The 22,539-nt window shown below is 53.3% G+C and overlaps 1 protein-coding gene across 6 annotated transcripts in view; it reads left to right on the top strand.

The window, feature by feature from the left end:
- The window catches only part of Rgs12 (regulator of G protein signaling 12), a 100,761-nt gene extending 78,630 nt beyond the window's left edge, over positions 1 to 22,131 (top strand). The window contains exons 5-19 of one of the 6 annotated variants that reach the window (XM_075943826.1): positions 1,307 to 1,476; positions 2,274 to 2,366; positions 3,095 to 3,238; positions 4,446 to 4,625; positions 4,912 to 5,068; positions 5,985 to 6,061; positions 7,571 to 7,765; positions 8,049 to 8,122; positions 8,584 to 8,710; positions 10,047 to 10,143; positions 11,579 to 11,658; positions 12,041 to 12,194; positions 13,465 to 14,061; positions 21,636 to 21,701; positions 21,790 to 21,902. In XM_075943826.1, the coding sequence (XP_075799941.1) occupies positions 1,307 to 1,476; positions 2,274 to 2,366; positions 3,095 to 3,238; positions 4,446 to 4,625; positions 4,912 to 5,068; positions 5,985 to 6,061; positions 7,571 to 7,765; positions 8,049 to 8,122; positions 8,584 to 8,710; positions 10,047 to 10,143; positions 11,579 to 11,658; positions 12,041 to 12,194; positions 13,465 to 14,061; positions 21,636 to 21,701; positions 21,790 to 21,800 (2,222 nt within the window). In that variant the 3' untranslated portion in view covers positions 21,801 to 21,902. Of the gene's footprint in view, positions 1 to 1,283; positions 1,477 to 2,273; positions 2,367 to 3,094; positions 3,239 to 4,445; positions 4,626 to 4,911; positions 5,069 to 5,984; positions 6,062 to 7,570; positions 7,766 to 8,048; positions 8,123 to 8,583; positions 8,711 to 10,046; positions 10,144 to 11,578; positions 11,659 to 12,040; positions 12,195 to 13,464; positions 15,132 to 21,635 lie in introns of those variants that run through there. The other 5 variants (XM_075943825.1, XM_075943824.1, XM_075943830.1 and 2 more) reach the window with 5 other exon arrangements.
- Positions 22,132 to 22,539: the final 408 nt, after the last annotated feature.

Here is a 22,539-nt window from a genome sequence, read left to right as displayed (position 1 = left end):
CATGCTATAGTCACATCCTTGGCTTGGCTCCTAGCCCTCGGGGTCACTTTCCTCTAGAAAGTGCAGTGTCCACTCCTCAGGCCCTCTCTATTCTGGCTTGCACACACCATCTGCACGCTGTTCTGGGCTGTAGGCTCAGTGGCAGCTCTCAGTGCCCCTGTGGACTGGGTGTGATCCGAAAGTGTAAGTGGCCATGCTGTTTCCAGTCCCTGTACTTCCGTCCTCCCCTCCAGCTACAAAGCTCTCTTCAGTGACTGGCCTCAAGCTAGAGTCTGCTACCTTGTCCCCAGGAATCTGTCCTGTGGACTGACCTCAGGCAGACCATCCTGAGTGACCAACCTGTCTTGAATGCCAGGCAGCAGGTGCTCAGAACAGATGATGGAGCCTGTTGTGAACATGTGATGTAGCAACATTTCCTTAGGGATACCATGTGGAAAGTCATCTTAGTCAGCTCTGCTGCAGAGCCTGGGACCTTCTGACAGCACAGTACGGCTCCTGTCCTGTCTCCCTGCAGTGGCCTGGCCTTGCCTCTGACATGGGTCATTCTCATCTAGGGAAGCTCTGTGTGCCCTGCTCACCAGAGGCAACATGTGTAACAACTCTAGAGCTCCACTTACATTGGCCTGTGGTCCTCTCGTCCCTGGGCTGCTTCATCAACTGGACAGGAGTGACAAATGGGGTCTTCCTAGACACCTCTCCGTCTCCTCTGAGTTGTAGTGCTTTCCTGTATTGGAATCACCAGTGAATCAGCTGCCAGCAGACACATGGCTAATACTCATTTTGGATGTTGTGGCTTAGTGTTTCCACTGAGAAGTGACCTGCACGCAGGAAAGTGCATAAGCGTGAGCTGTGGATTTCAAGTTGCAGCAGACAACATCAGGAGGGCAATGGGCCAACTGAAGCTTCTCCTTGGGCTTCACTGGGGTCTTTGGCTTTGTGGTGCACTTGCAAATGCCTCCCTGCTGTATACTCAACATTGAGCTTACTGCCCTGTGTTGTATGTGCACTTAGGTAATAGTTTCTCTGTTTCATTCTCATGGTCAGAGCTTAGTATTTAAGTAAGTGTGTGTGTGTGTGTGTGTGTGTGTGTGTGTATGTGTATGTGTGTGTGTGTGGTTGGTGAGATGAGATGTGTTTTTTTCACTGCTACATCTGATATCTAGAAAGCTTTGGCTAGGCTTCAGGTGCAGTGCATATCACTGACTGAACAAGTGTGAAAAGTGGAGCTGGCTGCAGGTACCTGTTGCCTCCTGTGGAGCAGTCACAAAAGGCAAGAGGTGCAGGTGTGTCTGTACTGATCCTGCAGAGCTGACAGGAGCTGACCTGAAGGATTGCATCAGCAACAACAGCCTGAGCAGCAATGCCAGCCTCCCCAGTGTGCAGAGCTGCCGGCGCCTACGTGAGAGGAGGGTTGCGAGCTGGGCAGTGTCATTCGAGCGTCTGCTGCAGGATCCCATTGGTGTTCGCTACTTCTCTGTGAGTAAGGGGCACTGCTGAGGGGGCATTGCCACTTTGTGCCAAGGGTGCTTAAGCTTACTGGGTCATCTCATACCTCAGAGACAGTGCATCAACTTGTAGGAGCGTGACTGCCCCAGCTTCTGCTCCAAACTCCAGACTCAGTAGGGTGTGCATTTGTAAAGACCTTCAGCTCAGTCTTCTTTCCTGACTGGCCTCCTGTCCTGGAGTTTCCTAAGCTCCCTCCCCCCACGCCCCATCCACAGACATAGGATGTCTATGCAAGAAAGAACATCAGAATTTCTTGGCTCTATGTGTTGGTTTGTTTTGAGACAGGGTCTCCCTATGTCATTCAGGCTAGCTTGGAACTATAACCCTACCTCGTCCTTCTGAGTGCTAGGATTACAGGTGTGTGTCATCCTCCTAGCCGGAGCTTCTTCAAAATTCTTGGGAAGATATTCTGACAAGCACAGCTCTTAAGGACCCAGGAGTGGGGGTGGGGCAACAAGAGAGGGTAAAGGGATGAATATGAGCAACATGTGTAGGACAGTGTCGTATGATATAATGTCATTTTGTGTACTCACTAGAAACTAAAAATCTATTTCTCAGAGAAAAAGAAAGACCAGCTCTTGAGAAAAGAGCTGTGAGGCAGAAAGTGCCCTCGGGGATGTTGGACAGTCTCTGCTTGCTTTCGAGGCCCTCTGGAGAGGAGCCTGTTCTGCTGTGTGGTAGACAAAGGAGGCCAGGATAAGGGTTGGGGGTCAGCTGCATGGCGGAGCTGTGGAATGACGACTGCTCTCTTCCTTATGCTCCCTCAGGATTTTCTACGGAAAGAATTCAGTGAAGAGAACATCTTATTCTGGCAGGCCTGTGAATGCTTCAGTCATGTTCCTGCACACGACAAAAAAGAGGTAAATTGCTCTTCCAAGTGGGGCTGCCTGAGGGTCAGGTGGCAGAGGGCTACATCGAGTTTTGCTTGAGCAGTTGATGAGGGATGCTTCCACGTGACTTAAAAAAATGACATTTCTGCTTCCGAATAAAAACTTAAGTGTGTGACATTTAATCCTGCCTAAACATAGACTGCACAAATGTCCTGTCACAGAGCCTGGCAGAGGTGGTACTTGGTGTTAGGATTGGGAGGGAGAAGCCGTGCTGGAGGGAGGCTTGGAGAAGCTCTCAGTCCAAGTGTACCCTCACCCTGCCAGCCTGATGGCTCCTTTCAAGCTGCCCCAGAACTACCTCAGCCATGTCCTATGACATGTCCCCAAGGTAACAGTTGTCCTCACGGAGTGGCCTCATGCCTATTTCTTGTGCTCTGAGCACTGCACACTCCTGTCCTCCCCGGTGGCTCACACCTTGCTGGTGGATCCTACTCTGAGGCCTATTCCAGGTAGCACGTCTCAGTTTTTGAGGCCCTTCCAAAGCAGCCATTGGTAAACTTGCAGAGGAGCCCATTCAGGAGGGTTTTCCCGACTCGTTCTTTTATACTTCCCTTTGTAAGCCAGAGTATAGACAGGACCCGTGAATCAGTTCTTCAGTCCCAAAGTAGTGTCAGTCTTAGGAGCGCTACAGTGACCGGTGGGAAATGCATGTCCAGTGGGTGTGTCCACAGCTCTGCTCAGACCTTTCTACCTGTCAGCTCTCTTACAGGGCCCGGGAGATTTTCAGTAAATTCCTATGCAGCAAGGCCACCACTCCTGTAAACATTGACAGCCAGGCCCAGCTGGCAGACGACATTCTCAATGCGCCCCACCCTGACATGTTCAAGGAACAGCAGCTCCAGGTGACTCTGCAGACAGTGCATGGGGCTTCCAGCCAGGGCTTGGGGTGCAGGGTTCTCAGCTGGGGAGGGGGAATGCTAGTTGTGGGCATGATGAGGACTCCATCTGACCACTGGCCTCCAGTCTCAAAAGGATTCGGGAGAACTGAGGAATGAGAAGCCTGCTCCACAGACTTGTACCCCACTGTGAACCAAAGGAAAGGACAATATTATCTATCAAAAGTCACTGGGGTGGTGAGATGGCTTAGCAGATAAAGGCACTTGTCACCAAACCTGACATCCTAAGTTTGTTCATTGGAACCCACATAGTGGAAGGAGAGAACCAACTTCTACGGTTATACTCTGACCTCCACACATGGACCATAACATGTGTGCACACACACACTCTCTACTCTCTCTATATATACATACATACATGTTAAAAAAAATTTTAAGTGCATTGGGCACACCTTACCTACAGCTTTTCCACATGGCATATTATGAAAGGTCAGTGGTCTCATTGCAGGGATGACCTGGGGCCAGAGTTTGGTGTCACTCAGAAGTCAAGAGAGGATGGTACTGCATTTTACCAGCCCAGAGAAAGATCCAGGTTCAAAACTTTAAGTACTGTTTCTATGAACACACATTGCTGCCACACTAGTATACATTCAGAATACTTGGTGTCTGGCCGTCATAGCTCTGGGCCTGTCTGTGTACTTGCGGTATGGGTTTAGTAGTACTGGCAGTGTCGTTTGGTCTCCCTGTGTAGCTCACCAAGACTGACCTGAAACTCACTGTCCTCCTGCCTCAGCCTCTGAGTGCTGAGTCACCGAATGCGCAGGGCACCCTGCTTATATGTTGATGTCTTCTTTGTGGAAGAGCATTTGATCTGAGCCAACAGTGCCTGTCCAGAGCACACTCTCTAGCCAGGAGTTAGCTTAAAACAAGGATCTTCCCCAGGCAGCACTCACTCATGAGATGACAGCCTTCCAAGTCCTTAGGAAATGAAGGCCTGAGTCTGCCCATGCTTCTGACTAACATAACCTCTCTGATTCCACTCCTACTAGAGTGGCAGAGGGGAGAGCAGAAGGATGCCTGGAGAATTAACATCAGAATGCCCTGGGAGCATCGGCTGAAATAAACTTCCAAAATAGCACTTGTTTGTGGGTACCTAGGGTCTCGGGGAGTTCTGTTCCTTCTGTGACTGTACTGCATGGCGTTTGCTCCTCAGATTTTCAACCTGATGAAGTTTGATAGCTATACTCGCTTTCTGAAATCCCAGCTGTACCAAGAATGTGTCCTGGCAGAGGTGGAAGGACGCACCCTCCCTGACTCCCAGCAAGTCCCCAGCAGCCCAGCCTCCAAGCACAGTGTCAGCTCCGACCACTCCAATGTGTCCACACCAAAAAAGGTGCTGGGCCAGCCCTTGTGGGGGTGAGAGTGAGGCTTTGCGACTCATCCCTTCACCAGCTTGGGGTGGGGCATGGAGTACTTAGATCCATCCCCTCGAGCCCTTTCCTGTCCCCTAATCCCTGGCCACCTCAGTGGTGAGAGAGGGTCAGGACTGTGCCCTGACTCATTGAAGGATCTAGATTCTAGATTATTCCTCAGAATCCTTACTCATAGAGCTCTGCACTCCGCCTTTGGTGTTTCATGTAACGTTAAAGTAACTTCTTAACTGTTTTTCTATTTCCTAGCAGTTAAGTGGAAAATCAAAATCAGGACGATCCCTGAATGAGGATGTGGGGGATGAGGATTGCGAGAAAAAACGCAAAGGGGCCTTTTTCTCTTGGTCAAGGAGCAGGAGCACGGGGCGGTCCCAGAAGAAGAAGGACCATGGTGACCATGCCCACGGTATGTGGATGCAGACCGTGTCGTTGTGAGCAGGAGCTCAGCTGCCATGGTGAAATGAGAAGCCATGGTGAGCAGGCAGAGGTATAGCAAGAGTCTTCAGGAGGAATGAGGAAATGTCACAGAACCTGACTGGGTAGCAGAGCTGGGGATGAGCCAGCTTACGGAGCAGACCTGCTCCAGAACCTTCTGGAGTCTCCTTAGTGCCAAGTGTTCAGCTGACTGAGGTCCTTTCCTTCCTGCTATGATAGTAACAGGTAGATTCCAGAGGATTTGAGTAGAGCTCAGATACTCACTCGGTCTGTACAGTGTCTGTAGATGCTAAGAGGCCACTTGTTCAGGGTGGATCACTGGATCCAGGAACCTGAGTATCAGTCCGACTTGGCATAGAACCATGTTTAGGCCCTTCATGGTGTGTAGGGCAGCCTAGATCATAGTTAGAACTATGGAGAGTTGGACTATTGGCTCTGAACAGGGTTTGTGAGGAAGAAGATGGGAAATGAGTCACCAGTAGACGGAGCAGCCAGCTGGTCACAGGGACAGTCTTTTTCAGACCCAAAATAGCCCTTTGAGATAGAAATCCTGAAGACAGGTCCACACAAGGACATGAGACTGGGCTGCATAGCATTGTTCCCTGTTATCTGGTGCCTGGATTGCACCAGATAAGTCCTTAAGTCCTACACAGCCCCCACAATGTGACCTCCTTGGCCCTTGCCTTGACCTCTGCTGTGAGGGAGCTATCTGACTACACCCCAGTGAAGCAAGGTGACTCCTGGAAGGGCCTCTGATGTTTTGCTGTCTCTCTGTCCTTACTATATGTGTCTTTCAGTCTGAGGCTGGAGGTAGGATTCTGTACTGAGAGGGCACAGCATGGCGAAGCTATGGCTCTGATTTACCCCGGTCTTTCCCTTCTTTCAAGATGCGCTTCATGCCAATGGAGGCCTCTGCCGTCGGGAGTCCCAGGGCTCTGTGTCTTCAGCAGGGAGCCTAGACCTGGTGAGTGGCCACCTACTCTCCTTCCAAAGGTCACAGGCTACACCTACCAGCTGGTAGATGAGTCTGGCTCCTAAACCCAGCATTTGTTTCATAAACAGAGTCCCAGGATTAGACACTGGCCTGGGTCCCCTAGGCCTCAGAGTCCCCAGTCCAGGATTTCTAGGGCATTGTGAGAAGCTGTTTAGTAGGTGGGGACAAGCGCTGTGTAAGTACTAAAATTAGCCTTGAGTTTATTTCTTAAATTCCTCTGTTGTGATGTAGTTAATATTTCTTGAACTCCCACTAAGAGCTTTGAAAAAGGGCTTTGTCTTAGGCTTGATGCTCAGACCTCCTGTTGACGCTAGCATTCCAGTGTTTGTGTCTGCCTGTGGGGTCCTATGAGCTGTCCTCCTACTGCTTAAGAGCTAGGCCTAGCTTTGCACGTCTTACAGGGCACCCTGCTTGCCCTGCTCTTTGCTAATGTGCCGTGAGGGGAGCTAGGTAGGGTTCAGGACCTGTTACTCCCTCAACTCTTGTCTGACAAGAATTTGGGGAAACCTTGCTGGTTGTCAGCATCATGACATTTGTAACTGTCCATCAAGATGGTTGATGGCTGAGGTAGATGGTTGTTTCTTCTTTCATTACTCCAGAAACCCTGTCAAGGTCACCGTGAGTCAGTTACCTATTGCCACCAATACCCCAGCTTAGTGTTGGAAAACTTGAAGTGCATGTGTCTAGGTGTCAGCTGGGTGATCCTGTGCTTAGGGGAACTCATTTATGCTTCCAGTCCCCTGGCCTCACAGCTCACAGATGACTATGGATATATGGCTATGGGCCAGATCAATGGGACCAACCGGACCATGTTTTTGTCACCATCCAGAGGCCAACCCAGGTTCCTCCCCATGGTGGCCAGGAGGTTAGGCTGGGAATTGGCTCTTTCCCTTCTGCCAGGTCCTTTCTGGGCAGTTTCCAAGGCCAGGGATGAAACAGCCACTTCATGGGAAGAGCCACACAGATTTAGGAGTCCTTGGGCCATTCCTGCAGCCAGTCCTCGCCTTCCTAGACAGCTGTCTGAAGTAGCAGGCAGAGATTTTCAGGCATTGGGAAGCAGTAGGATAAGGAGATAGCTATTAAGGCAGGTTTCATAGAAGGTCTGTGCCCTCAGGACAAGCCTGTAATGCTATAACTGGAGGGGTTAGGACAGCCTGCAGGCCTGTGGGCAGCTCATTCTCACAGCCTCAGGGTCCCAAGGTGAGCTGGGTCCAGTGTAGCAGTAGCAATCTCGGCTGGAAGGACACAGCCATGCTTCAGGTACAAGCCATATAGTTACCGTGGTTGAGAGATCATGGCCTTGGTCTCCAGACCCTACCACACCATCAGCTTTGGGGGCAGAGAATTTTCTGAGGTGGATTCTGAGTTTCTGCATGAGGATGTGCAGGTTATGGGGCCCAGGAGACCAGGCAGGCTGGATCTTCTTCAGGAGGTACTCCCTTACCTTCTGACACTGACATTTGTGTCCCTACCCTACAGTCAGACGCCTGCAGGACCTCAGCACTAGAGAGAGATAAGGCTGCCAAACACTGCTGTGTCCACCTCCCAGATGGGACATCCTGTGTGGTTGCTGTAAAGTCCGGGTTTTCCATCAAAGAGATCCTATCTGGACTGTGTGAGCGGCACGGCATCAATGGGGCTGCTGTGGACCTCTTCCTGGTGGGCGGAGACAAGGTACTATGCCAGACAGGAATGAGCCATCAGTATCCTGGTTCTGTCTACTCCCTTCCTTCTGGCCTTATCAGTGCCCACTCCTGCCACCACCACTACCCCCTGCCTGTGACGCAGTGCAGCTGGAATGGAGGCTCCCAGGGGTCTGTGGGTGCATGGCAGCACAACCTGGTGTCTCGAGGGTGTCAGGCTAATTTTGAAACTGCTCTTTTGTTCTTGCAGCTGTGTGCTGTTACATGTCAAGCCCACATGCTCCCACGTTAACTCTGGTGTCTTTGTTCCTCAGCCTCTGGTGCTGCATCAGGACAGCAGCATCCTGGCCACAAGGGACCTACGCTTGGAAAAGCGTACTTTGTTTCGGTAAGAGAAGAGCGTACAGGTTTCTGGAGACTTTTGGAGCCTCCATATTTTGAGCCTTGGGACTTCTGTTCTGTGCTAATCTCTGTTTTTACCCAATGAACATGTACTTGTCCCATCACCAGCCATAAAAGAATGACGGTGCCCCCACCAGACCCTTGGCAAGGGGGCAGGCACCACACACAGGCTGCTTGGCCCCAAAATCTTAGTGGGGAAAGAGGCAGAGTCTGTGTGAGTGGGTGCCTGGCAGTAGCCTGACTGTGCAGTCCTCCATCGGAAGGTTGAGGCCCGCTGCCCTCTTTTTAGTTTCAGAAGGGCTTCATGGAGTGGCTTCCACATGCAGGGAGTGCTCCTTATAAGGTGGGGCTGAATTGTCGGGGTCTCCTGTTCTGCCGAGGGGACCCTCGAGACATGGTGGAACCAGAACTGGGTGTTTTGTGAATGTTTCCCTGCCCTCCTTCCAGGCTGGATCTTGTTCCAATTAACCGGTCAGTGGGACTCAAGGCCAAGCCCACCAAGCCTGTCACAGAAGTGTTGCGACCGGTGGTGGCCAAGTATGGCCTGGACCTGGGTAGCCTGCTGGTGAGGCTGGTGAGTGTCATTTGGAGTCTGAGCACTATCTCTCGTATCTTGTCGCTCTCCTTCCTAAGGTAGAGGACAGTCCCTCTTCTGCCCACCCTCTGTGTCCTTTATTTGCATGTTGTTCATTACATTTGATTCAGGTGAACCAAATTGAAGCGACAAACACCTTGAAACAGTTCCACCATTTTCAGGTGTGACAAGAGAACAGAGTATAGCCAGTCCCCTTGATATGCAGTTTGTCAGGGCACAAGTACACTGTCCCTGTCCCTGCACTGACTGGCAGTTTCGCATGTATTTGTACACTGTGCTGCTCCCTCCCAGTTGTGAGGGGGGAGGTTGTTATGGAGGAGAGGTTGAGGAAGAAGACTGCAGGCCCTCCCTGACCCTTTCCTGCTTTCATGGGTGTTTATGGACCAGCAGCTAGGATGGCTCTGGCCTTGAGGCAGTCAGTGTTGGCTCACAGTGGCTTGAGGTATAGCATCTGCCAAGCCTTCCCTGTCAACTTAATCCAAGCTGTGATTTCCAGGGTTGTTTTGTTTTGTTTTGATGTTTTGGGGACAGGGTTTCATGTAGCAGGCTAGCCTTGAACTCCTTATCCTTTGACTATATCTCCCAACTACTGGGATTACAGGCATACATCACTATATTAAGCTTTGATTTCAAATATTCTTAAATTTTTAATTTTCCCTAAAATTGTCCTCAGAATTGTCCTAGAGCCTTGAATACACAAGAGCAACCTACTTGGTTATTCATAGGCTCCAGCCTCAGGTAACTGGACACCACTTCCCTACTGTGGCCTCACTCCAGTTTGGAGATCAGAAATTTGCCTATAGAGACTGACCTAGCCTGGCATCCAGGGTCCCTCCCCTGCTTCTTTCTATAGCTGTGGTAGTCTAACTGCTCGGCAGAGGGAAGAGTGTCCTGAGCGGTCAAGAGCACCTATAGCTGCTAAGGTTGCTTCCTGCCCCTATCTCGGGGCTCTCCTCAGAGCAGTTTGGGGGTTTTAAGTGGGCCATCATGAAGACTGTGTTGAAACAGAAGCCAGATGAAGTTATTGAGTGTTGACACATGCATATCAACCTTTTTTCAGGGATGAGGAGTTCCCAGTTTGCCCCTGGGTTGTTCTGCCTCCCCTTTGAGTGACCTTTGAAAGACATGCTCCACCAGCCTCTCAGGGTTCCATATTCCCACAGGTCAGCCAGGCTGGGTGATCTGACCCCAGATCCAGCTGGATTGAGGCTCCATTAAACTTGGGTTAATCTTACTGTCAGTGGCTGGGTTACAGCAACTATTCCAGAAAGTTCCAATCTGGGCAAATAGTTCACTGCATCATCTCTGCCTCTAGAGTGGGGAGAAGGAGCCCCTGGACCTTGGTGCTCCTATATCAAGTCTGGATGGACAGCGGGTCATCCTGGAGGAGAGGGATCCTTGCAGAGGGAAAGGTAAGGCTGCCAGCTCCCAGCCTGCCACTCCGTGGTCTAGTAGCTGTCTCATAGCCATACCCTGGACAGACCGCTCTGTCCATGTGACCCCTCACACGGCAATCTACCTCTCATGTGCTGACCCAGCCTCCTACAGGAGAAGGGGCAGCAGGATAGGGGAAGGAGGACCTGGCTCCTTGAGCATGTCTGCTCAGGTGTAGGAAGAATGGCAGCCCCTGTCTGCCCCTCCATGTTGCTTTTGTGGCAGAAAGCACTAGAAGGTACTCTTTTCCTTAGAGGCTTTTGCTGTTACAAAGCAGGGACCTAAGGCCTTAACAGCCTGGTCTAGGTCTCCTGCCTTTAGCACAGTGCCCTGTTCTGAGATCCGTCCCTCTGGGTGAAACAGGCAGTGAGGACAGTGGCGGGCCTGGTCCTGTCCAGAGGGCACTGGCCCTGCACTCAGCACTGGTCTGCTGTGTTGTTCCTCATGTGTAGGGACCACATAACTCTTTCCCACCCCTGACCTGGTCAGTCAGTCCTCGTCAAAGCCTCCATGGGCCCCCAAACCTCCAAAGCCTCAGGGACCTATATTATTCAGGCCGCTAGCACAGGAAACCCATGGGGGAGGCACTTTGTCTTACAGCCTCTAGGACTGTCCGGGTGGGAGGAAACTTTCTAGAAGCTGCGAGGAGGGGTGATATGGGTGGAGGTCCATTGTGTGGAGCTATTCCAGGTAACTTTAGGTTTTCCCCAGGTGCCCAAATGACTCCTGAGGGAGGGCTTTGTATAAACAGATCCCCCTGGGCCCTGGGAGGTGCATGTGTCCCCATCAACTTAGCAGATAAGGTTCTGTGGCTTGGGCTACAGTACTCTAGTTCTGTAGAGAGTTCCCCTTCCTTGGTCATCCTCCACTCTAGAAAGTGCTGCGCCCTGGCCCTGGTGTGGGAGGACTGAGCACTATGTAGGCAGCATCCATGGGCTAGGCACCTAGCTTTACCTGGCAGGTTCTCACCAGCTTCCTCCAAGGCTGGCAAGTAGGGCCTGTGTGCAAGTGAGTTCTTGGTGGGGCTGCGGGTTTATTGGGTGCTGGGGACTAGGATTCTGATTAGCCAGACAGTGGTCCTCAGACTCTGCCACCAAAGCTGGCTACACCCTGACAGGGGAAAAGGCAGGGCCTGATGTTCAATTCTAAAGGAACACGTACGTGTAGCACATGGTAAAAGGCATGAGTTTCGATCTCAGCCTCCTGACGTCCCAGTAAGTGTCTAGACCTCCCTCCATGCCCTGCTGCCTTCTCCCAGCTGCAGCAGGTGGACAGAGAAGCATAGGCTCTGGCTGGGGTGTGCATGTTAGATAAGGGGTGGTGAGGGCCTTTGTTCTCACTGAGCACAGCGAATGGTGTTTATTGTTCAGAGGGCACTGTGAGATCTGGTCACAAGCTTGTCTCATGTGTTAGTGTCCACAGACAGACCGAAAGGTGCTCCTGTCAAGCAAAGCTCAGCTGTGAACTCCAGCCCCAGAAACCACTCTGCTATGGTAATTCCCCTTCCGCCTGCCCCACGCTGTCCCTGCCCCTCTTGCATGGCCTCCACCTCTTGGGGCTCCTTGTGCCTGTTGTCGCCCATTTGGCTGGCCGAGGCTCTGCTCAGGATTGTGTGCCTCCCCCTGTGGGTATTTCTCCTAATGTTCCTTGGAGTTCAGTCTCCGCTTGGCTATGAGCTGCCAGCCTTGGGTTTTCTTTTGTCCTGGGTGGGTAGGTGGGCCATAAACGCTGTTGTGTTATCTATCCGTCATTGGGATTGATTTGCGAAGTGTGTCTAGATGCTGTCGATGCTGGGCCCCAGGGCCTTTGCTGTACTGATGAGTGATGTTACTGTGTGCTGACATGCAGTAGAACTTGACTTTCCTTCTGATGCAGGGAGAGGAGAGAACACTAGGCAAGTCTAACTCTATTAAAATAAGAGGAGAAAATGGAAAAGGTGCTAGGGATCCCCGGCTTTCAAAGAGAGAAGAATCTATTGCAAAGATTGGGAAAAAAAAATATCAGAAAATTAATTTGGACGAAGCAGAGGGTATGTGTACTTTTTAAAACTTCCGTGTCTTCCAGTAAATGCACAATATGGTCCTTAACCTTGCTCTGCCCTGTCTGTGGCCTGTCTTCTTGTACTGAGGCTACCAGTGTAACTTCACTAAAGGCCCTGTTATGAGGGGAAAGCCAGAGGCCCTGCCAGAGGCCAGCAGCCTTGGCTGCGCTTTCAACCAGCTCCCTTCCCCCACCACCCAAATCCTGACAGAGCTGGGGCCCAGCTTGGGTGGGGGCAGGAACTAGGTGTGAGGGAGGAGGGCAAAGTTCTAGGCCTGAGAGGGCTGTGGGTTTGTTGACCTATGTTGACCATGGAAGCTGGAGAAAGGCCTGTTCTGCCCTGACCCAGGATTTCTGTAGGGTGCCCCTGGGACTTGGGGGCCATAGGGGTGGGTGGGATGTGCCCCTCACTCTGCCACCTTTTCACAATAGAGCCATTAAATGTCGCCCTTGGGCATTCTGACCCCTGAGCCAATATAAAGCATATGCTCTGAGTGTGCACATTTCTAAGAAGCACCGACAGTGACGGCCATAGGATCTAGAGAACGTTTAGATCCCAGTGGCGTGAATGGTGAGCTTGAGTCACACTAAACACAGGCTGCTGACAAGAAAAGGCTCTGGAGCGGGCAGTGAAGAAGCCAGGCAGGTGCCAAGCCCAGAGTACCCATTCTGGCCCAAGGGCTGGGGAGCTTCAGCTGGGTCAGGGGGTCCTGAAGCGCCTCCTCCCCTCAGCCCAGAGCACCACCTTCTGTGCAGAGACAGTGAATCTGGGAGCCAGGTAGATCTCAGGGCTCTCCATTCTACCCAGCTAAAGCTTTCCCTCAGCCTTCCACAGGCTAGCCATCCATTCCCGATTTGGGCTTGCCGTGCGGCTGGGCCCTGGCTCTGTCAGACCCTACTCCGACCATCACTTACACTTCAAATTCATCTGTGCTCAGGTCTAAAGGACCCCATGTATGAACAAAGCACATGCCACAGTGCCAGCAACATCCTACTGAGCGCTAGCAAGCTTATCCCCTACTAAGTAGAGGAGGGGTGTTTTCAAGCCTAGGCCTGGCAGTATAATTTTCAGGGGGGCTGGCAGCCAGACATTGGCCTCGTCTCTGTGGGGAAAGTAGTGTGGCTGACCTCATAACCCTGTTGGCTGCCAGTGGCGGCTCAAGGAAGCAGAAGCCCCTGGTAAGAGTGAGTGGTCAGCTGAGGCATGCATGTATTTGCGAGTCTCTCAAATGTGGTCACTGTGGGTTTTCTTCCAATAGAGTTTTTTGAGCTCATTTCCAAAGCTCAGAGCAACAGAGCCGATGACCAGCGTGGGCTGCTGAGAAAGGAAGACCTGGTGCTGCCTGAGTTCCTTCGCTTACCTCCCGGTTCCTCAGAACTCGCCCTGTCCAGCCCAGCCCCAGTCAAGGGCTATAGCAAGAGAGCTGTCACAGGCTGTGTCCAGGAGGGAGCTGCTCAGACTGAGAACTACAGCGACAGCTCAGCCACCAGCCCTGCCTCCGCCCAGAGCCCCAGCTCCGCCTACAGTCCAGGCTCCGCCCACAGCCCCGGCTCCGCCCACAGCCCCGCCTCCATCCACAGCCCCAGTTCGGCCCACAGCCCCCCTGGGCCTCCTGGAACCACCCAACCTGGAGAGAAGCCTACAAAGCCATCCTGCATCCCTTCTGTGCAGGAGGGTCCTACACAGGCCTGGAGGAGGCTATCGCCAGAAGTGGAGGCTGGGGGCATCCAGACTGTGGAGGATGAGCAGGTGGCTGACCTGACCCTGATGGGGGAGGGGGACATCAGCAGCCCCAACAGCACGCTGTTACCGCCACCCCCCAACCCCCAAGACACACCAGGACCTACAAGACCAGGTACCTCCAGGTTCTGACTCTACAGCCTTGATCTGTCCTGCTTACTGCCCAGAGGCTGCTCCAGCCCATGTTTAATAAGGGGAGCACCAACGAGGCAGCCCCTCCTTTACTTTTCCGTACTGAAACGCGAGGGGTGGCCGCCTCATGTATTTATGGGGCCTCTTTTGCCTTCCTCTGAAAGGAAAGCAGGTGGAACCAAGGTTTGGTCTCCCTGGGAGGGTCACTGAGGCTCAGGCAGGTCACCATGTTGAGCTGTTGCCGCGGAGGCGCTGTGGGAATGGAAGCCCACGTCCAGTGACACCTTGGGCAGGCTCAGCTCTGAGAATGGATCTAACTTTTAAAATCTCCTTGCTGCCATCTCAGTGTTTTAGCCTCAAGATCGAAAAAAAAAAAAAGGTATTTGTCTTGAGCCAGTCAGCAAGGGTCCCATGCTGACAAGAACCAGGCTTCTCAATGTCAGCCCCTCTGTGGCCGGCCGGGATTTAACTGACTGCCCTCGACAGGCCAGGCTGTGCCCTTGCGCTAGGCAGTCTCTGCCGCTCTGCTGCTCACGGCTGGCCTCAGATGTGTCCAGGCATTTCTCTTAGGGGAAGCAGGAGTCCAGTGGAGGGGAACAGTGTGACCAAGCAGTTGGGATGCTACTCTGGGCCCACCCAAAACACAGTGGTGATGGGCTCCAGCAGCCGCTGTGCTCGGTGTCCTCAGTGACAGTGACGAGCCTTTTCAGTGCATGTTTCCTATTGTTCCTGTCCAACGCCTGGCTGTGATCTACAGCAGGCAGTGTGTGCGCCCGTCCAGGCCTTCTTTCTGGGCTTCAATGCATGTTCCATACACTCACACATCTGGGCACTTGGGAGGGCACACACGGTGGCCTGGACTCCAGCCTCACCCAGTGGGGCAACACCCAGTCAGGAAGCACGAGGAGCCATGAAGTGGCCCTGTGTGCATGTTTGGGCACCTCTGTCAAGCCACACCCTCCTTTCTGCTCCTTTGTAGCTGCCTGTTTACAGTTCTACCTGTGTTCTAACTCTGTTCTTCCGAGAGTAATAAACTCGAGCGCTCATCACTGACTGGCTGAAAACTCCTTTCTTCTTCATTTACAGTGGGTTCTCTCTTTAGGATTAAACATAGACGATTCTTTCTACGTCTTAATGATTCTTTCTATATCTTAACCATTTTGGAGAAATTAAGTAGATTTATCTTAACAACCTTTTTAAAAATGATTTATTTTTTAATGTGTGTGTATATGAGTGTTTTGCTTGCATATTTGTGTGTGTACTACATGTGTGTCTGGTGCCCCCAACTCAAGGCTATAAGAGGGTGTCGGATTCTCTAGAACTAGAGTTACAGATGACTGTGAGCTGCCATGTGGATGCTGGGAACCAACCCAGGTCCTCTGCAAGAACAGCAACTTAACCACGGTCATCTCTCCAGCTCCAAATAGACTGGCTTTCAAGAGAGACCATTCACTTCACATGGCTGCTCACATGGCTGCCACACCAACTTTGTGATAGAAACATCAAGAGAACAGGCTTTAAAGTGGGAATAGAATTGTCCCCTGCCCAATCCTGCCTTCTGGCAGGGTCTTCCTCACCTCAGGCCTGTGGTCTCCACAGCTGTCTCCTGTTTGCCTAGGCACTTCCACTGCAGAAGAGGAGAGCAGAGGAGCCGTCCTGGGCTTGGCTCCTTAAGCCCTGTTCCCCTCTCTGGGATGGCTCTGGAGCCTGTTTCTGCTCAAGCTGGCTCACAGCTCAAATGTCAGTGCCATATCTGGAGTGTGAGTAGGCTGTGCAGTTTACCCACGGGGCACATGGACAGTGACGCCCAGTGTGGTGCCAGGCCAGGTTGCCTTTGCTGGCGTGCCCTGGCTGTGCTGATAGGGGAAGGGCAGGGTGTAGACTTGTAGAGAGCGAGTCTCTGGTTGCCAAGGAGATAAGGAAGCAGGGTCCTTGGCTTTGTCCTGAAAAAAAGGACAGCAGGAGAGGGTCTGGGGGCTTCAGCTGTAGCGCATTGGTTGTGGCTCCCACTCTCCAGTCCCCAGTGTCATTGGAGTCATGGAGGCAGTGGCCCCAGCATGAGGGAGGAGGTCGTGGGGTATGATTCCACTGTTCAGCTTGCTTACCCCAGTTTGTGTCTCTGCACCAACTATTCCAGGGCTTCTTTATGTGGGAGAGTGCCTGGCTGAGTAAGGGCTGCTGAGAGTGCTGGAGAAGGCTGCCTATAAGAGCACCCTCAGGTGCACACGTTAGAGTCCTTTCTGGCTCTCTGAGCAGGGCTGGGCCAACTGATTGCCACTTACAGTTTTCAGGGTTTGAAGGCCCCACTTCCACCCAGTTACTCTCGACTAACTGTGAGATAGTTTTTAGGGATTTGTTGGCCACCTTGGCCCCACAATCCAGTGAGAAAAGCGTTGAAATGTGGCCACTAACACTCTAGACACTTTGATAGGGGTGTATGTATGTGTGTGTGTGTGTGTGTGTGTGTGTGTGTGTGTGTATACATGGAAGTGCCTCTATGTAACATTTCATATATATTTGTGTCTTGACAAAGGAAATTCCAAAATACCTAAGCTCCTTCATAATAGGGAAAAGCAGATGAGTGTCCCCAGCATGGGAGAACTTCCTCCTGCACTCTTGGAGGGCTGCTCTGTGTTTGTTTTACAAGGCATTGCAAAGGGAGCAGGGACCTGGAGTCGGGCCTCCCAAGCAAGAAGTTCTTACAGGCAGGTCTGGAAATTGCCCCTCACAGTTAGACAGTCATTCCTGTTCATCCTTCTAGTATTGTCTGTCTGTCTGCTGGCCTGCTAGCGTGCTGGGGGCATAAAGAGGGCCTCTGGAGGGGGAGGGGGAGGCAGTATGGGTCAGCAGCCTGTCTGTCCCAGACAGCTCTCTGAATCCGGGGAGGGGTGGAGTTCTGCCTGGAGGACTCGTTGTTTCCAGGAGGAAGTGAGCTGTGGTGATAGGGTCTGAGGTGAGAACCACAGAGCAGTCTCCTGCTCTGGCCATGGCCAGCGCCCCACCCCATCAGCACTCCGAGTGCTCACAGCCAGCAGTAGCTCGGAGCCTAGGGGTGGTCTGGTTCTCTGCCCAGGGACTGGACACTTCAGCTGCCCCTCCCTTCGCCATGGCTGGTCTGTGGTGCCACTGTCCTACCCACTCTCCTGAGGTCCCTGCCTCTGCCCTGCCTGTCTTCTCCCTCTGTTCACTGGGCAACACAGCCTCCAGAGGCCAGTCTCAGCTAAGGAAAGATCAGTGAGCCCCTCCCAGCCCAGAGTGAATGGCCTGGTTCCTGGGGATACCTGGCTAGGCCGAGCTCCCTGCTCAACCTCAATCCCAGACCCACAGGAGGCTGCCGAGAAATGTCAGCTCTGAAGGACTACCAAAGGGCCGAGCCATGATCCCTAGGGAAGGGGCCCTCACAGAGCCATCCAGGGGCTGGTCATGTCACAGTGGCTGTCTGGGAGCTGCCAGCTCAGTTCTCCACCACAGCTCTTCACGCTCCTCCAGCCCATCCAGAGGTAGCTGAGACTTGGGGACAAAGTCTTGTGTCAGTTCCTCACCCTGGAAATAAAGATATCGTGACTGCAGCTCTGTGGACAGATCCTGTTCGTGTCAGGCTTATCTGCCTACCCCAGCCCGGGTGCTTCCCCAGCCCTGCATGGTACCACACTTTCTGAGCTTGGATTGAGGGTACACAGCCTTCCCGGCCTCAAGCTCCATCCAGACTGCCTGTAGGAGGCATTTCCTCCTTAGCAAGTACCGTCCAATTCTATTCTCAGGCTCCCAGGGCACCTCTCATGTCCTCAGGGAAGCCCGGCATGAGGGCACTCATGCGGCACAGACAGACACAGATCAGAACGCTTCACCCCCTGGGGACGACACTCTAAAGTTTGCCAAGTTACCAAGGAAGCCATCTGCCAGGAGCCACCCCATAGCACATCTGGTAGCAAGCCGTGTCCAATGTCTAGTATCAAGTAGATATCGGGTTCCTAGTGATGCCCCAAGGCCCTGGACCTATTGTACTAGCCCAGACCCCAGACCCGAGGCTTTGCTCTCTTCTGACCCCCCATCCTGATCTACCCCACACTCACCCCCAGCACAGGCCTTCCCTAACCATGCTGACTTCTTGGCTACCCCTACCCTAGCATGCCAGCCTCACTAGGTACCATCCTCTAGACTCGCCCACTCCCTGTCCACCAGTGTGCCCTGCACCACTGTCCACCCCAGCCACGGGCGAGCATGTGCTCAAGGCCCGGAAGTGTTCCATAGAATAAGGAACTGAAATCTCGCCCTGCCTGTCACAGCCCTGATCCTGCGCTGGGTCTTTGTGAAGGCAGGTGGTGACCTGGGTCCTTGTGAAGGCAGGTGGTGACCAGGGCTAAGTCATTCTCTCCCAAGAGGAGCCACAATTTTCAGGCCCCTGTGGGAACCTGTGGAATGGCCAGGGTGGAGCCCTGGCCCTGGTCCTCTTTGCTGTCTCCTTCCAGGCTTTCCTGCATCTGTGGCTCACCTGTGCCTGGGTTCTTTCTAGGAGCATCTGGAGGCCCTGGTAGGAGGCCGCAGGACCAGATGGTGCATGCAATCCTGAGAGCATGGGGCCATAACTCAGGGCAGTATCTGCCTGTGGAGACAGGAAGGGAAGAGGGACAGGCTTCTAGAGCTAGACCCTGAGAAAGGGATTATTTGGGGGGCAGCTTATGGGGTGAACCCTCAACTTTACTTAGCTGTGGGGCACAGAACCTTAGGGATGGGCTTTAGGGGTCGGCATGCTGAGCCTAGAGCAGGCAGCAGCAGCTGGGGCAGGAAATGTCCACAGGTAAATGAAGAGACCTGAGGGTGACAGATGCCACCACTCCTGATAGGCAAAGGATTATTCAGGCTCCCATAGAGGAGCCTAGGTAGTTCCCAGTCTCTGGGGCTCTGGCAAGGGGGTTGAGTGGTTAGCCAAGGGCCAGTGTGCCAGGAGGAAAGGCCCAGGGGTGGCCCAAGGGGCAGAAAATGAGATGCTGTTGTAGCCTCCGGCTGAGTGTTCAAGAGCACTCAGGGCCCAGGGGAACTAACACCAGGAGGTGTGGTATGGGCTCTGCTGCCCCAGACTGGCCCTGCCCAGTGGCTTCTCATGCATTGCTCCTAGCCTAGGGAGCTCTGTGGGGCCTTGGAGGTAGGCTGGTCCTAACATATGGTTGCTGTCTGACTCACTGGCTGGGAATTGCCACATTTTCAGAGCAGGCAGGGCTGGGCAGGCAGGAAGTGTGAAAGTGCCTCTCCTTTTGAGGTGCACTTCCTTGATCCCCAGAAAAATCTGCCTTGCCCCGTTCTGGGCACACAGGCCTACGGGAGGCTGGAGTCTCTTCCAGTGTCCATTCAGAACTGGAGGGGACTATACAGGCCTGCTGTGCCTTTGTCGGGTAACTGGTTCTTTCAGGACCCGATGGCATCCACATAGATGCCCCAGCGGTGTCCCTGGTCCCTGAGTGTACAAACAACCGTCTTGCTGCCGTGCCACTTGAAGCTGTGGGAGTCTAATGACAAGCAGGGTGGATAGGGGCAAGACGATCCCAGCAGGCCCTAGCAGAATGTTTGCTGAGTGACCATAGAGCAGACTGGGCGAGAGTTCCAGTCTTACCCACACTGTGTGCTGGGCACCCTGTTCTTGATACCGGCTGAAGTCAATGAACCTCCTCATGTGTCCCCTGGACTTGTCAAAGGATGAGCTGGGGACCCCCAACAGAGACATTGTGCCTCTGTGTACAGGCCCGAACTTGCTACACAAGGCGTCATGGAAGCCACTTCTGGAAGCTTGGGCCAAGGGTAAGGTGAGATACAAAGAGTCAGTGGGCCTTGGAGTCCATAGAGAAGCTGGCCATCACAGACCTCCTGACCCCTGTGTCTGTTAGGAGACTTGGGCTGTGGAGGGAGCAGAATCTTCATCTTTAGTGTTAAGCCCTCTGTTATAGTTGGGGAAACTGAGTCTGGAATGGTTTGTAGACTATAATCCCATGTTTTGGGGTCTTGTGGCTTGGAATGGAACTATCTGTCCGCTTGAGGCTTTGGCAAGGAAGGCCCACTCTGCCTGTGGCTCCCAGATGTAGCGGGAAGTGGGGATCCACCTCTGCAGACCCTGCTCTGCTCATGTCTATAGATGGAAAGTGGGGGTTCTCAGGGGCTCCCTCAGCCTTAACTCTGGTGTCACTGCCCCTGATTGGAGCTCAGATAGTACAATGCAGGAAACTGAGACCTGACCCAAATGGAGCCACTCCCAAATCCCTGCAGGCTATTACTGGGCTGTGGGGATACCCCTCCCCCCAAAGTAGATGGGTAGGCCTCTTACAAGACCCATGCACAGCGAGCCAGATATGTCAAGGCAGTCCTGGAGTAAGGATTTCTAAACCTATCTTGAGATCTAGAACCTTCCAAGGCAGTTTGGGGCACCTAGAATAGAGGAATTCAGACCAAAGAGGGGAATAGTGAGGCGCCATACAGAAGAGCCTCAGCAAGGGAAGGACAGTGACTGTGGAGGCGACAGGTCGGTGACAGGTGTTGGTGACATGGGAGTCAAGGGGCACTATAGTCCCAGAGAAGTTTGTGCGGGTGAAGATGACCCCAACATTAGGAAAAGGAAGGATGGGGCCTGGGGAGCTGGGCTGGGAGGCCTGTTATGGGAGGATCCTAGGGTCTCCAAGGCTTAAAGGATGCAGGCAGCACCCAGGAGAAACTGGGGGTGGGTACTGGCCCCAGGTGAAGGTGAGCAATCAGGACAAGGTGACTAGGGACCTAGGCAGGTGACCTGGCTCTTTGCTTCTGGGCTTCACTTGGGGCAAGGAAGAGACTGTGAGGGGAATCTCAGTGTGACTCAGAGACAGCTCCCCTCCCTGCTTTCGGGGACTCCTACTGAACCCCAGGGTGCATCTACGCCACTCCAGTCCCGCACTGGATGATGAATCCACCTCCCTGATTACAGACCTGGCCTGGAGGCAGTTCAGAATCTTCACTGGAAGCCTGTCAGGAAGGAGTCCAGCTGTTTTCCTGGGAGATGAGGAGAGCTAGCCAATGAGGCCTGGAGAAGGATGCCCAACAGGGAACTGCAAACATCAGCAGTGTTCGGGTGGGTGGGCAGAGGAGGCTGCACGGGCCAGCATCTAGTGAGAGGCCACCCTGGTGGGTGAGACCCCTGAGCAGTCTGACAGATGAAGCCGGGCTACAGCTGTACAGGTGTAGGAAAGCCCTGTGACAGGACAAACCCCAGGCTCCCCAACCCCCAGAGCCCTGAGTCCCTTGCTCATCGTGTCAGAACAGCCTGTGATTCCCGACCCTCCCAGCTGAGACTGTGGTACTGCCTGCCATCAGGGCCATTCCCCGTGAGGCGCCCAGTTAGGAGAATCATCTGTGGAGGCTCCTGGTCAGCCTGGAGGTGTAGGCAATTGATGCCCTCTGAGCTTCCCAGCCCTCCTGCCCACGATCATCTTGTCTGGAGTGGATCTGGGGTATTTTGGTGTCTGTGCAGGGATGACGGGTGGGTTTTGGAAGTCCAGGGCTGAGCCAAGCAGGTGACAGCTTCTCTTCTCCCTGTGACAGGGGGCAGGGCCCAAGGCAGCGGAAGCCTCCCAGTCAACAGGATCATCGATGTGGACCTCGTTGCGGGTGTGACTCCTGGGTGGGGAGGCAGCGTCCTGGGGTTACGGCTGGGCCCCAGGAGGGTGAGAGCTGACGGACCCTTTCTATCAAACAGTCCCGGCCTGAGCCCCGTCCCAGGTGAGCCCAGCAGGCCCAAGGCCAGCACGCACCATGCCACCTTTGTGTGAAGCTGTTCCGAAGTTGAGATTCCTACTGCTCCAGCGTGCTCTGTCTTCCTGTTCATATGGCAAGGCCATGACTTTGAGACAGCGGGGGCCCATTTGTCAGCAATGGGTGCTCAGGGGCCTGGGAGGAGCCCCTTCAGCCACAATACCCTCAGGAGCCAAAGCAGGAATTGAAGGGACAACCTCGTCACAGGGGCTGGATTTAGACAGCTCCACAGCAGCCAACCTTGGCATTCAGACTCTGCCCAATAAAATGTTTCTGAAGACCTGCCATGCATTGTGTTGTGCTAAGTGCTGGTGTCGCATGCTCCCCACCCTCGGGAGCCCTCACTCCTGCACATGGTCCCAAGAAGGAAGAATCCCAGGGAGGGAATGGTGCCTGGCCGTGAGGTCAGCGTCAAGGGTGGCTGCAAGGAGAAGGTAGCTTGGCATCTGGGAGCTGAAGGTCAGAATCTCCTCCCGCCCTCAGATGAATGGGATCCAGGACCACCCCTGGGATAATGAGGCCAGCTACACCCCAATATTGTCCATCACACTGTCCCTTGTAGGTGACCTGGGGTTCTGGACGTCTGTGGTCTCACTCCTGCCCGCTGTGTCCACTGTGCCCAGTGGAGCCCTCTTGCTGCTGGCCCTGCTCCCCTACCCTAGTCTCATTCAGGTGTCTAGCAAAAGAACCAAGT

This window comes from Microtus pennsylvanicus, chromosome 12, assembly GCF_037038515.1.
Source record: "Microtus pennsylvanicus isolate mMicPen1 chromosome 12, mMicPen1.hap1, whole genome shotgun sequence".
NCBI classification, from domain to species: Eukaryota; Metazoa; Chordata; class Mammalia; order Rodentia; family Cricetidae; genus Microtus; species Microtus pennsylvanicus.
The sequence above is the reverse complement of the archived record's forward strand: the minus strand, read 5'-3'. Positions and strand labels throughout refer to the sequence as shown.